The 15,307-nt window shown below is 42.9% G+C and overlaps 1 protein-coding gene across 14 annotated transcripts in view; it reads right to left on the reverse strand.

Annotated features, from left to right (window-relative positions):
- SCML4 (Scm polycomb group protein like 4) overlaps nucleotides 1–15,307 on the reverse strand; it is a 114,525-nt gene that overhangs the window by 55,505 nt on the left and 43,713 nt on the right. For 10 of the 14 annotated variants that reach the window (XR_012378513.1, XR_003206234.2, XM_073893727.1 and 7 more), the window contains one exon: nucleotides 8,490–8,704. The exons of 3 other annotated variants lie outside the window; for them this stretch is intronic. Coding sequence is in view for 8 of the 11 variants with exons in the window: in XM_073893727.1 (XP_073749828.1) it covers nucleotides 8,490–8,704 (215 nt within the window). In the remaining 3 variants the exon portion in view is untranslated. Of the gene's footprint in view, nucleotides 1–8,489; nucleotides 8,705–15,307 lie in introns of those variants that run through there. One more of the 14 variants, XM_073893731.1, reaches the window with a different exon arrangement.

Below are 15,307 nucleotides of genomic sequence, written 5' to 3' on the forward strand. Positions count from 1 at the left end.
TCTCAAATAAATAAATAAAATCTTTTAAAAATTATCAGGCCGAAATATAAGTGAAATCTAGGCCTTGGGAATTGGTATGGGGGTCAGGGCTCATCCAAAGGGCTATGACCTCAGGGAAGGATGAGCCAGTTGTAAACTTGTGCCACCTGCTCCCCACCCACACCTGACAATGAGGAAAGCTGCCTTAATATTGGGGTAGGGGAGTGTGCAGATCTCTGAACAGATACTGCTACAAGCCATATGGTAATCCAATAAAAAACAGACTGCTTAATTTTCAATGAGTAGAAAAAAATTAAATACTAAAAAAAAAAAAGTCCAAAAGAAGGCAGGACAGGTGGGTAAAAGGAGCCTAGAATGAGTGGGACAGATAGAATACACGAAATAAGATATATATTTAAATCTAAATTTATCCGTAATTTCTTTAAACGTAAGTGGACCAAATGCCTAGTTAAAAGACAAAGATTATTATATTACTGGACATTAGGGGTTGAAATGTGTCCCCCAAAATGAGGTTGAAGCCCTAACCCACAGGACCCGTGAATGTGACCTTATTTGGAAATCGGATCTTTGCTGAAAATCAAGTTAAAATGAGGTCATTAGGATGGGCCCTAATCCAGTATGACTGTGTCATTAAAAGGGAGAAATTTGGACAGAGACAAATGAGTATAGAGGGAAGACAATATGAAGACACGGGAAGGACACCATCGACGAGCCAAGGCATAGACCTTGATCTTGGACTTCCAGCCTCCAGAACTGTGAGACAATGAATTTCTGTTGTCTAAGCCACCCAGGTTTTTGTACTTTGTTACAGCAGCCCTAGGAACCTAATATGCCATATTTTTTTAAAAAATCATGTTCATCCTCCCCTCCATACCTCCCCACCTTTATTTGAGGATAGTTTTGTTCATGTCCCTGCCATAGCTTTCCTTGGGGGCACATTCCTCCTTTAGACTCACACTCTTTCTCCACCCAAAACTCCCTCAGGGTTCTGAGGAGATGCTGTGGGGAGCAAAATTAGGGAAAATTGAATACCTCACTGTGTTTAACCTCAGACTTTAGTCTAAAAACTTGCCTGTTGGAAATGCAAATCAGCTCCAACAACAAGAAGTTCATAGCCAATGACCTAATTCCATTCCTAGGAGTCAGCCTGTTTCTGGGTCTACCCATACCTTTTTCTCCCTGCACTTGGAGGACAGATTAAACACCTAAGGGATGGAGGGGCCATTATCCTTTGATTAAACACCTAAGAGATGGAGGGGCCACTATCCTTTGGCCTTGAGGCCTGCTTTGGCAACCTGTCCCTCAGTTAAAGCTGAGAAGGTAGCTCAGCTTATTTTGAACTAAAACTTCTGTAGGATAATAAAATTACCCCAATACAATAAACTGCCTACATGACAATGAAGACAGAGGGGATGCCTGAAGGTGGGAGGGAAATGGGCCGGCTCTCTCATGCCTTTCAGAGGTGCAAACAGGGTGGGGATAGGGTGAGGAATCTGGAGCTTTCTCCCACCATCTCTGTGCTGGGTTCAGATTCTCCTCTGGAGCCAGAGAACCCCTGAGACTGGTGAAGAGCAGAGGTGAGGGCGGGGGGTGGGGGGGTGGGGCTTTGCTGAGGGCAGGGAAGATTGGTTTAGTTTCCTCCTAGACAGAGGGAAGCTGAGAGAGGAGACGATGAACCCAGTACTCCAGGGTACCAGGAGAGAAGAAAGAAAAGGGAAAACACAAAACACCATCACGGGATAAAGTGAAATTCAGAAAAGTGGATCTCCCCGTGAGAATTATTTAATGGAATACTGTCCACTATGCCCTGTGACCCCCAACAATCTTTAGTAGAGACCACACATTTCAAGGAATTCGTGGTGTGATTGGGTTTCTTACAGAAACTGGTGAGGAGGCCAAGTTCTCTGCATCGCAGGCATGGGGTCCACGCCGTAGATGGGAGAGGAAACAGGGCGCATCCAGGTACAGGACTGTGTGCTTAGGAGTACCCAGAGCAGTGGGAGGTTGGAGCTGGCTTATACTGGGCCATGAGGGATGACTTGCAAGTTATTTGTTAAACCCAGTGATTGCTGAACATTAAAGTATATATACTTACAGAGTATTAATTTAAAATACGTTAAAAACAAAGGTAATCGATACTCAAAAGTCATGACTTTCTAATTATTTTGTTATCGCGCCCCTAGAGACGTACAGAGGCAGGGGTGTGGGGCCACATATCTCTGACCAACACCATGCTTGGGGCTGTCATCTTGGTGCCTTGAAACTGGACATGATGGGAATATTTATACCTTGAAAATTATCGAGTGCTACAAATTAGGGCTGAAGTTACTCTTGTTGACTTACAGACTTAAGAAAGTGAGGAGAAAATGTTAAAAACACAAATTAAACTTCAAAGTGTGCCTTGTCTATGGCTGTTACACCATGAATAATACAAAAAACCGAACTACTTTCGGTTTTCACAAACTATCATCCAATTCAGTGAAGAAGTTCATCACATTCTCAACAAACGAGCAAAATTCCAACATACGACTTCACTGTTTACTTTTCTTTTACTTCTTAGCATAATTGAAAATATCAGCTAGCATTCATGTTGGAGTTACACTCAGAATGCTGGTGGGGAGGGGGTACATTGGCCAACACAGCACCGCCTCCCACCCACTACTGAGCCTCAACTTTGGCCCTTGCTCCAGCCTGGGGTTGGGGGGTGGAGGGTCACAGGAAACCACAGGAGAGACAGTCCCTACCCGGAGTACTGTACCCCATTCAGCCTAAGGGAATGGCCCCTGCATTGTTTTGCTTGGGTAATGATTTTCCCCATGCAAGGGGCATGCCATGCCCACCATCAGCAAGGGGGTACCTTGAAGATCAGCGCAGGAAGGCTCATTAGATAGCTATTCTTCCCTTACATACAATATCATGCTACATTTGACGTTCATAAATATGACTCCAAGACAATACAAGATCAGGATAGTCAAAGAATCGTGGAAGTCAATTCAACAGTTCTAATGAAAACACATTGTAGAAAGAGCTTTAAGCAAGTGTTGGAACAAATAAAACCCTTTCTACTTAAGTTTGAACATTCTCTTAATTGAGATTTTTGTGAATTTGACTTCCTTGTAACACAGTGCCAAGAACACATACCTTTTTTGGGGGGAAGGGAGGTGGGGAGAAAAGGTTGGCAATAAAAAAGAGGGAATAGGGCGCCTGGGTGGCTCAGTTGGTTAAGCGACTGCCTTCGGCTCAGGTCATGATCCCGGAGTCCCGGGATCGAGTCCCACATTAGGCTCCCTGCTCAGCGAGGAGCCTGCTTCTCCCTCTGGCCCTCCCCCCTCTCATGTGCTCTCTCTCTCTCTCTCTCTCACTCTCTCAAAATAAATAAATAAATCTTTAAAAAAAAAAAGAGGGAATAAAACATACTGTGGCATTACTTATGTTTATTAGAAAATCACTCTCTTTATAGAGTGAATCTTCTAGTTAACAGAACACTGTTCTTTAGGAAGCCTGGGTGGCTCAGTCCGTTAAGCTTCTGCCTTCGGCTCAGGTCATGATCCAGGGGTCCTGGGACCAAGCCCCGCATCGGGCTCCCTGCTCATCAGGAAGCCTGCTCCTCCCTCTGCCTCTGCTCCCCCTGCTTGTGCTCTCTCCCTCCCTCTCTCTCTCTCTGACAAATAAATAAATAAAATCTTTAAAAAAAAAAAAAAAAAGACTCTTCTTTAAGAACTTAGCAGAGGCTGCTGGTTAATCCCCAAAATATCCATGCCCCCTTTCTTTATTAGTGGGATCCCTGAATTTTAGCAGGCCACCTGAGCACCAGCATTGCATTTCTCCATCTCCTTTGGCTCTAAGTGTGGCCAAGGGACTAGGTCCAGGACAGTGAGATCCAAGTGTAAGGGGTGTGTGCAGCTTTGAGGGTCGAGTCCTTGAAGGGAAAGACATGCCTCCACTACCTCTCCCCCCATCCGCTGCCTAGACTAGTGCAGTAGTGGGAACTGGAGGGTCATTTTAGAGCATGAGGTAGAGACTTGGTGTTAAGAGTAACAGAGCAGGGGCACCTGGGTGGCTCAGTCCTGTTATGCATCTGACTCTTGATTTCAGCTCCAGTCATGATCTCAGGGTCCTGGGATGAGCCCCGTGTTATGTCAGGCTGTGCGCTCAGTGGGGAGTCTGCTTCTCTCCCTCTGCCCCTCCCCGGGCTCACACCCTCTCTCTCTCTCTCTCTCTCTAAAATAAATAAATCTTTAAAAAAAAAAAAAAAGAGTAGCTGAGCAACAACAGAGAAGGAGCCTGAGTCATGGAGGCATCATATCACCCTCAGATGCTTCCCGGACTTTAACATGAGGGAAGTTAGCTTCTACGTTCTTTAAGCCGCTGTTGTTTGGCCTTTGTTACAGCAACTGGATTTGTATTCCAAATGACACAATTGCCAACATGTTAGAACATGTTAACCATTTGTTTTTAATATCTTAGGGATGATATTCTTTCTAAACATGTTACATTTTTCTAAGCTTATTAAACAGAGCAGACAGAACATAATTTACTCTTTTTTGGAAAGAGTAAATGGGAAAGCATAATTACTATTCTGAACAATAATGCAAAGAGAGTGCCAAGGTCAGTAAGTGGACTCAGGCTGTGGAACTTGGTTCATTTATACCTAATTCCTGCCATTTATCTCACTCCCCTCACTATCAGGGATCAAGTAAGAAAATACACACAAACTGCTTTGGCCCAGAGCCTCAAACACAGAAGTGCTCAATGAATTTTACATATGACTGTTATTGCTGCTATTATTATTATTACTATTACTATTATGTAGAGGGGACAAACAGCTATTTTTAAAACCCAGCACTTTTTTCTTCCTGCTTCAATCATACTCCCAACCATAAAGACACAGAAGCTGGAAATCCCACTGTTCGGTGACATTATAATCAGCTGCATGTACAGAACAGAAGCTACAGTTTCTCCTTGATATAGACTCTCTCTCTTTATCTCTTTAAAACAACCTTAATGGTCTTTTTAGTCATGAAATATAAGGAAAATCTATCTGTTGACCTTGTGTTGTCTCTGAACTAAACCAATAGCAGATGCTTCAAACTGAGATGTAAATTCAGTTCCATAATGAAGAAGGCTGTTTCCATGTCAGTCAGCGTATGGCTCTTCAGAGAAAATATGATGTGAAGAGGTTTTTGCTTCCTTCGACTGGGTGACAAGGGGGCGTAAGGCCATCAAATGATGTTCTTACAGCAGTGAGCATGCCCCAGCAATGTGGCTGCAGGCCTGGGCCAAGAGACATGCGCAGATGGCCCCCCCCCGGGGGGGGGGGTGCGGCATGACCTATGAACTCTGGGGCGCTGACATCTGACTACCAGTTGAATTCTTCCTTTTCTGCCTGTAATTCACTCATATTATTCTCAAGACCCAGAGAAGGGGTTAAATATTACAGCCTGTGTTAGCTGTGCCTGGGTCTTAAACAGAGAGGCGTGTGCCCATACTTGGACCAGAGAGAGTTTCCACATGTGCTTGACACAGAGGTGATTGGCAGTGCAGTTTGGGAGAGCACCAGGCAAGAAGTGACAAATGGCAACCTGCAAAGACCTTGACACAGTCAGCACAACCAGGCATCCTCAGAATCTCCTGGAAAAGAGCCTTCCGAAGATTCAAACACTGATTATTTTGTTATGACAATATTGTTAGCATAAATATATCATAATGATGCTATTGACATAACAATTGTTATTATTTTATAATATTGATCAGATTCTATATTATTAATAAAATACCATTTAATTATAACAAAAATTCTTATTATGTTTATTCTGTGTCCAGAATGTGTGTGCGTTCTTCTTTCCCAAAATATCTTCCGCTTCAAATCAGAGGCCATTATATTGCTATAATTGAGCTTGTAAGAAATGTACCTATGATAAAGGTAAATAGACTCTGAAGGAGGGCTTGGAAATGTTTTCTTAGTAGTAAAATAGAAGATCTTTAAGGGCAGACCAAGTAATATCTTATTTCGCTTGCTCAGGATTTCTTTTTTAACAACTTCTGCCTCCCTAACTGTATCTCAGATAGTTAACATTGCCAAATTTTAGTGGCCATTTGGTAAATGAAATGAAATTGTACAGTTTCCTTGCTGGCTCCCCCACAATTAAAACCTTTTCGTTAATGGTAAAATGGGGCTTCTGGGTCTCAGAAATTGTCAGAATAAAACTGGAGAGACCTAAGAGTTGCCAAATTCATTTTGCCAAGTAAGGACATTTTTAAAAATTACCAAATCCTGACAACATGCAACATTTAATAAAACACTTTTTAAAATTCCCAAGTCGTGACAACGTACGACACTTAAATAAAATAAATTTTAACACCAAAACAGTAGGAAGTTTCAGGGGCTCCTGGGTGGCTCAGTCCTTAAGGGCCTGCCTTTGGCTCAGGTCATGATTCCAAGGTCCTGGGATGGAGCCCTGCATCGGGCTTCCTGCTCAGCAGAGAGTCTGCTTCTCCCTCTCCCACTCCCCCCGCTCGTGTTCCTGCTCTCGCTGTCTCTCTCTGTCAAATAAATAAAATCTTTAAAAAAAAAAAATAGTAGGAGGTTTCAGAATAAAGGAGGATCCTTTGGGTGGAATCATTGTAGCTTTATGAAGATTTTCACATGGTTCTTATTTTTCCTGCATCACCACGAGGGAGTCAGCACTTCCAGCAGAAGGCACCTGGTTTGGAGTCATTCCCGAACACCAAACCCACGGTCTGGGGAGCTGTCTGGGAGCTGCTGGTCTGAGATAATTCCCACACATTTCCCCAAATACGTGGAAGGTGGACTCGAGGAAGAGCTGGGGCCTGTTGTCCCTGTGAGGTATGGGCACAAGACCTGCCTGCCATGTTGTAGGACCCGGATTGTCAGCTAACCACCCCAAAAGCTTTCTTCCTGCCCCGAGGTGTCTCTATGTGTTAGGAGCCCTGAAAACTGCCCCTTTTAGGACACAGGACAATTGCCAAGTTGGGCTCATTCCATGGACTGAATTTCCATTTTTCCTGGCCCTAGAAATGCTGTGTCTGTCGGTAATTTTCATGCTTGGGCCACAGCTCCCAGGGGAGTAGGAGAAAGGCCAACTAGGAGAGAGGGGTTTTCAGCGTGTTTCCTCAGATCCTGGATTTGCTCCCTGGCTCTATCAACTCTCTGTTGATAGAAGGCTGCCCTGCTCCAGCCTTCCAGACCCAACTCCCGCACCTCAGCAATGGCACAGGTAGCCAAGCTGGGAAGACCCGCCCCGTGCCCGCTTCAGAGACACAATCTGAAGCTGACCGAAGCTGATGTGCCCATGAGAAAAAGGAGTCTCTCTTTGTTAGAAAAATAAGCAGTGACAGAAGATTCTACTTCAGGAGATGGCTGAGTAAAAGCTCCTTTTACTAAAGCCCGTGACCCCCAAATAACTTGGAGTCACCTTCCCCCCACCTACCAGTTTTATTTTCCAGCAGTTGGAGGAACTGCAGAGAACCAAAAGGATAAAGGTTGAATTCATTACCAATTCTTCCGGAAGCTTAGTCTTCCTGCTGACCTGAAATAATTTCCATACATTTTCCTAAATATATGGGAGTTAATTGCCAATTTGCATTTTGGTTTGAGTATTCAGATCTCAAGATGGAAACATAAGCTCTTTATTTCAAGAAAAATAAATGAAGGAAAACTTCTGAAGCTCATTTTCTAATGCCCAAAAGGCTCGTGAAGAACAAACTCAATAGTCTCTCTTTTCTAGTAGCCTCTTCAAAAACCTCTGGGAGGAGAAGCTCTCCCTCCTTCGGTTCAGATTGCCTTATGTGATTGCAATTACATCCGAGAATTTCTTTTCCACCCCCCACCACTCCAAACTGTTAAGTCTTCAAAGGGTCACGGGATTTTAATTCTGCCTGATAGGCCTCCTTGGAGCCAAACTTGAGGTCAGCACTTCTTATAAGCAGGAAACTATGAATTAACACCCCGAATTTTCGTGATGAGTCCCCTTGTTGGGGCTCTGTTTGGGAAAGCGCTCCTGTGTCCTTTGCCACGAGCCTGCACACATTATTAATTCAGATGTCTCAGGAACATCATCTGCTTCTACTAAAACCAACGACGAAGGAGTTCTGGAGAGTGGCTTTGAGCGCCGCCCTAAGAGGCCCGGTTAGGGGAAAACGCGGTGTCTGAAACACTAATTTAGATGCGAGGCTTAATAACGTGTGTTTAGCTATGACCCTAAAATCTGCTCGCCTTACAACTTTCCCCATCTGGTGCAATTTGCTTTCTCTGCTTGTAAAAATGCACACGACAGGGGCCGCATGCATTGTGTGCCGGGGGAACAACGAGGCCCTGTCCGTGACGCGCTTGCCTGAGAGAAACCTCGTGCCCGGCAGGTCGGGCCCCAGCTGTCAGCCCTTCCCTCACAGCGGGCAGGGGCCTTCCGCCCGAGCACGCGTGGCCCAGCCCAGCGTCACCGTGGAGAGAGAAGATGATGGAGCCGTACCTTGTACCCAGGCTTCCGCCCTCTTTTCTTTGGAATCTTCACTGCTGGCAAAGAGCCAGCTGAAGCGGAATAAAGGTTATGAACCGCCATCTTCATAGGTGTTGAGTGAAGCGGGGGTCGGCCTCGCTTTCTCCCCGGGATCCTCTGAGACTGCATGTCTGCTGGTGCCAGTCTTACGGAAGGAAGTGACCAATCGCTCACAGGCAGAAGAGGAGCTAAGAATTAGTCCAGACACAAAGCAAAACAAAAACAGAAGGGTTTGTTTGGTTTGCGAGGCAAACATGTATCCAGTTTGCTGGTTTTGGCCACCCCTAATCCTTTATCGGAGGGGAAGACCAGATAGGAGAGAGCCAGGCACCACAGTGCTGTCGGGCTCCTGGTAGAATTTCCAGGAGAACAAATTTCCTCAGGGCTATGATGAAGTAGGGGCGATCCTGGCTAGGGGAGGAGAACATCGATTCCTAGCTCCAAACACAAGCAACAAGGCGGCTTCATCAGTGTGTGTCTCAGTTTCCCCAGGTAGTTTAACTGTGAGGTGCTACAGTAATAGTATTAAGTAAATACAACCCTCCTCTCACATCCACTCCTGTCCCTTTGGTTGGGTTATAAATGGGTCTGACCTTTAGTTTTCCTGTGAAAGAAATTTGACAATACAAATGAATTGTATTAAAGTTATGTCCCTTGGGGTGCCTGGGTGGCTCAGTCGTTAGGTGTCTGCCTTCGGCTCAGGTCATGGTCCCGGGGTCCTGGGATCGAGCCCCGCATTGGGCTCACTGCTCGGCGGGAAGCCTGCTTCTCCCTCTCCCACTCCCCCTGCTTGTGTTCCCTCTCTCACTGTGTCTCTCTCTGTCAAATAAATAAAATCTTAAAAAATAAAATGGATAGAGCCCAAATAACAAGCAATAAGGGACTAGTTCATATATCTACAGAATAAAACAGTCCACCGGTTAAAGCCTTTAACAAAACTATTTCAATAACAGGAGGTTGAGTGAAAAAGCATCTCATAAATTGCACATAAAAATCATCGCCGCTCTGCAAAAATTTATGTGGTGAAAAAGTGAAAGGAGACATGCTAAAATACCACCGATGGCAAAGATGGTGGGACTGTGGGTAATTGTTCACTATGGACACATCCTTTCCCCCATGCAGATACCCCACATACGATAATATTCGTAGCATTAAAAATACTAATAACAAGCTCCTTCAGGTAGAGTTGCCTAAATCTTGCAGCAAGAGGTAGTTGATCGACTCCAACCCAGAGAACACAGTGGTATCATGAGCTCAGGGGTCAGATTTCCTTGAATGTTCAGGACTGTGACAGGTGGGACAGAACATTAGACTGTAATGCAGGAGGGATGTTCAATGATAAAATGTATGTCTGAGCCTTAGCGGTAGCCAACAGTGGAAATGAGAAGGTTTTGCTCAAAAGGCTGCAGAAAGAATCGGGAAAGGTGATGGAAGCCGTCTCTACAGTCTCTACCCTTTGGTCTGGGCAACACTGCAGGAACCACATTGCTTTGCTCAGGAAGGAAAATATCAAATAGTGGATATTTGGTATCTGAAAACATGACCGGAGAAATTGGGGCATCTTTTACAAATGTCAGTTCACTTTGTTAATTCTTTGAATTAGTAGCAGTATTCTTTCCATAATCTTGATTGCTCTTGGAAATATCACACCTAGTACATAGAATTTTAAAGCATAAATTTATTGTTATATATTTCAGGTAGCTAGACAAGCTGTTGTGGATGTCAGTTTTCCCTGTTTTTGTATAAGAAAAATACCACATCTCATTGATTCTAAGATGCATGTTTTATCACTCATTAACATCTCTGAAATCACAACGCACCCTAAAGCACCATAAGCACATCAGAATTCCATAAGGAGCATTTTTTTCTTTCTTAGGGTACATGAAACAGTGAGGTGTGCTATTATCAAAGGCATCTTACAGTCAGTGAATCATGATCAATGAAGAGAAATCCATCAAGATATGAACAAAGCTACGTTCCTTTTCTAGACTTGGTGTTAGGACTCCACAGTGCCAACAAATACCCCAAACACTCATTTTCAAAAAAGAGGCTTCACAAAACATCGAAAACCCACCAAAATTCATTCAGTAACATTTTTGCTGTGCAGAACTTGATCCGAGTCCCATTCTGAACTCTCATGATCAAGTTCTGGCTTCTGCATTATTGGTTATCTTTACATATATTTGGGGAACAGACTTTTTCTAGTCTAGTACCTGTTTTTCTACCTTTCTACTTTGCTTCTAGTGAGGAGGTCAGCAACGTATCTAACATTAAGATCAAAAGTCAGTCAGAGAACACCCAGGACCTGACAAGGCATTGAATCTCTTTGTTCCTGCAGGTGAAGGTTTATTCAGCTGCAGTCCTTCCCTGGTGAATTGTGCTTCTCTGCTATTTTAGATTCTCCCTCACAAACATCTTCTTGTTGAATAGGTTTGGGGGAGTAAAGAAAGGGTAACAAATTAATTAGCATATTATCTTAGGAATTTATGTCACTCAAAATTATACTGAACTATCCCCAAATTTCTCAGTACGTTAGAAAAAAAATATTTCCTAGAAAAACAGTCATCTTTTTTTTAATTTTTTTTTATTTATTTGAGAGAGAGCAAGAGAGTGAGCGAGCACAAGGGGTGGGGAGGAGCAGAAGGAGAAGCAGCCTCCCCGCCGAGCACAGAGCCCAACACGGGGCTAGATCCCAGGACCCCGAGACCGCGACCTGAGCCAAAGTCAGATGCTTAACTGACTGAGCCACTTAGGCACCCCGAAAAATAGTCATCTTTTAAACTGGGCTTTTCTGTTGTTCTACTTCTCTTTCTCTACTGTGAGGGGAAAAACAGAACTTGTGCCACTTTCTATGTCCTCACTTCTGTGAAAGTACATCTATCTTAGGGCATGAAGGGCCTTTCCTGAAAAGTAAATCTGATTAATGGATTTCATGCTAGTGGAGCAGCAATGAACCATTATTGGAGGCATACAGAGCTCCACAGTAATTGGGGAGACACTTGGAGATAGGTCATCCACTGATCAAGAAGATGCGATTTTCACATCAATACAATTTTAATACACAAGTAAATGCGATGTTAAGTAATAAGACAGAGACTTTTAAAAACTGAAGAGGGTATTTTAATTATGGGGATTCTCTGAAAGTCTCCTTGGAATAATTTTCAAGATTTGGGGGAAAATGCTTACAAAGTGGTTTTAATAACAGACCCAGACACTTTGGAAATGTGTGACAAATTGTGACAAAAGCTCAGGGTCCCCAAAAATCTCCCTTTCCAAAAGTAAGACATGAACCTCCAAAAAAAAGTAAACACAGCAAAGATTAATACTGAAAATAAGGAAGGGTCCCAATCTTGGAATGCAGTGGAAATAAGACAGACGGGATTTTTTTAGGGAGAATATAACCATGGAAGATAGACAATGACAATTTATCCGATGTTTAATGAAAAGATTAAAACTAATAGTAAAGGAAAATATTCAAAGATATATAAGAGGCTGTCTTCCATAATGAAAAGGTTCTCTGCGTCTTAAGAAAAGTTCTTTAAGAATGTACAACAGCAAGAAATCCTAATGAAAATGATACACCCAAAAGAAAAAAGGAAAAAAATCTCTAAGCACTTCGGCAGAACAAATAGATCATTTATAATGGGAAAAATAAACAAGCTAGCTCTCGATAGCACCATTAGCCAGAAAAATAATGGAGTCAGCAGAGTGACCTTTTTTTCCAGGTGTTTATAATTGCCACAATTCCTCCCACCACAGGGTCTTTGCATATATAGTTCCCTTTGCCCAGAATGCTCTCTTTCTTCTCCCTTGGTTTACTGCTCTCATTCTTCATCAGTTAGGTCACAGAAGCTTGTCCTGACCTCTCATTTGAATTCCTGAGCCTAGAGTTCCTCAGCTGTGACACTAACCCGCTGCATATACAGCATCCACCATGGAACCTGGACAAGGGAAGCAGGTGGGAACATGAAGACAACACCACCTGCTGTGCCTCTGGTCTAGGAGCCCCTTCCTCCCACCGTGTCCATGACATGGTAGTAGGCTGACTTATTTGCTTGCAGAGATTAAAACTGCAGACCCTTCACAGTTCTTCATGAAATTCAATAAGAAGTAGGACTTACATGAAGAAAATAATATTTTAAAAAATTCTACTTATGCCCTAAAATAAGATTCAAATAAATAAAAAAGATTATTCTGTTATTAGGCAGACGGATACTTCTAAAATATAATTGTCACCTAAATCATTCTATAAATTAAGTACAATCACATTAAAAATCTGAACGGACTTTAGGAAATGAAGGACAAAACAAAGGCCCATTGCTGGGTGAGGGGGGGCGGGGAGGAGAAACTTGTTCTCCCGGTTTCTAAAATGTATTATAAAACTCTAACAATGGCAGCAGTATGGTACAGAGATAAGCAATCAGATCGATGGAAAAGTTAGTCCAGAAATTAAACATATATTAAATTTCCATTTGTTTGAAATCTAAGATCATGTGTCATATCAGTACAGGAAAGCTCAATAAATGAGTTGTGGAAAACAGACACTTAGAAATAAGTAAAATTTCAGCTGTATTTGAGCAAAATTAATTCTAGAGATATCTAAGACTAAAATATACCTTTAAAAAAAAACAAGAAGTACTGAAGACAATCAGGGTCAACATTTATTTATTTATTCATTTATGATTTTATTTATTTTATTTGACAGAGAGAGAGAGAGCACAAGCAGGGGTAGTGGCAGGCAGAGGGAGAAGCAGGCTCCCCAAGGAGCAGGGAGCCCAATGTAGGGCTCGATCCCAGGACCCTGGGATCATGACCTGAGCCAAAGGCAGTTGCCCAACCAACTGAGCCACCCAGGCGCCCTATTTATTTATTTTTAAAGATTTTATTTATTTATTTGAGACAGAGAGTGGGGTGGCAGCGGCAGAAGGAGAAGCAGGCTCCCCGCTGAGCAGGGAGCCCATCTCGGGGTTCGATCCCAGGACCCTGGGATCGTGACCTGAGCTAAAGGTAGATGTTTAACTGAGCCACCCAGGCACCCCTATTTACTTATTTATTAAAAAGATTTTATTTATTTATTTGTTTGTTTGTTTGTTTGAGAGAGAGTAAGAGGAGGGGCAGAGGGAGAGGGACAAGCGGACTCTGCACTGAGCATGGAGCCTGATCCCACGACCCTGAGCTCATGACCTGAGCCTAAATCAAATTCAAAGGCTTAGCCGACTGCGCCACCCAGGTGCCCCAAAGGTCAACATTTTAATACTCTTGGGTTGTGGACAGACTTTCTTAGTACGTTGAAAAACTCAGGAAGCAGAAATGGAAAGATTAATACACATGACTACATAAAACTCAAATGCTTTCATACAGTGAAAGTAAAATCATGAAGAAGGGTTAAAACAAACGAAAATCTGAAAAAACTGTTACATAAGGGACCAATGAAAGGTAACTACAAAAAACTCCTTCAAGGGGCACCTGGGTGGCGCAGCTGGTTAAGCATCAGACTCTCAGTTTCGGCTCGGGTCATGATCTCAGTCCTGGGATCAGGGCCCAAATTGGGCTCCGAGCTCAGCACAGAGTCTGCTTGTCCCTCTCCCTCTGCTCCTCCCCCACCCACCTCTCTCCCTCTCTCTGTCTCTAAAATAAATAAATAAAATCTTTAAAAAAACTCCTTCAAATTATTAAAATACAAATAAACACTGAAAGAGAAAAAAACGGGCAAAAGGCACAGATAATTCAGACAGAGAGAGAAAGGAAACAAGGAAGGAAGAGAGGGAGGGCGAGAGGGAGGTTAAAGGAAGGGGGGGAGGGGCGCCTGGGTGGCGCAGTCATTAAGCGTCTGCCTTCGGCTCAGGTCATGATCCCGGGGTCCTGGGATCGAGCCCCGCATCGGGCTCCCTGCTCCGCGGGAAGCCTGCTTCTCCCTCTCCCACTCCCCCTGCTTGTGTTCCCTCTCTCACTGTCTCTCTCTCTCTCTCTGTCAGTTAAATAAATAAATAAAATCTTAAAAAAAAAAAAAAAGGAAGGGTGGGAAATAAATGGTCAATTATCAAGATTCTAAACTTTACTGGTGACCTCCCCCAAAAGTACATTGAGACATCATTTATCGCCGATCAGATCGCTAAATGTGAATAACCTAATCAATAGTTCATGTTGGCGAAGGGTAGGCGAGCAAGCATTCCTATTTACTGTTGGTAGGGGTGGAAACTGGCTAACGTTTCTGGAGGACAATTGAAAATCACTTAAAAACTTCCACAAGCACACTTCCTAAGCCAGCTGCGTTACTCCTAAGGCTTTATCCTAAGAAGATGATCTGAGGAGAACACAAAGATATATGACCAAGGGTGTTCATGGCACATTGTTTATAATAGCAAAATACTGAAAGCAATCAAAATGTCTCTCAAAACCATTTTAGTTAAGTAAATTATTTCACATTCATAAAATGGGTATTTTATGAATAAAATATTTCACATTCATAAATTGTAAATTTAAATATGTGTATATGTACACATATGCTCCAAGCATATGTAGTATGATTCTATTCATATCTCTTTATGTATATAGCTATAGATAAGCCTGCATGTATTAGGCACAGAAAGAGGTCTTGGAAAGATAATCATCAAAAGGCTGATGGTAGTTGTCTCTGGGTGGAAAGATATTCAAAGATGTTTTTGCTGTCTTTGTACCATGCTGCACTGTTTGAATTTTTAAAACCATAGGCAGAAAAACACTATTATAAATAGAAAAATAAACAATGAGTGAATAATTCTCATTGTCTGGAAGGGTTTTTGGGGTGGTTT

Source organism: Callorhinus ursinus, unplaced genomic scaffold (assembly GCF_003265705.2).
Source record: "Callorhinus ursinus isolate GAN/ISIS: 27379988/994484 unplaced genomic scaffold, GSC_fseal_2.0 scaffold6, whole genome shotgun sequence".
Taxonomy (NCBI): domain Eukaryota; kingdom Metazoa; phylum Chordata; class Mammalia; order Carnivora; family Otariidae; genus Callorhinus; species Callorhinus ursinus.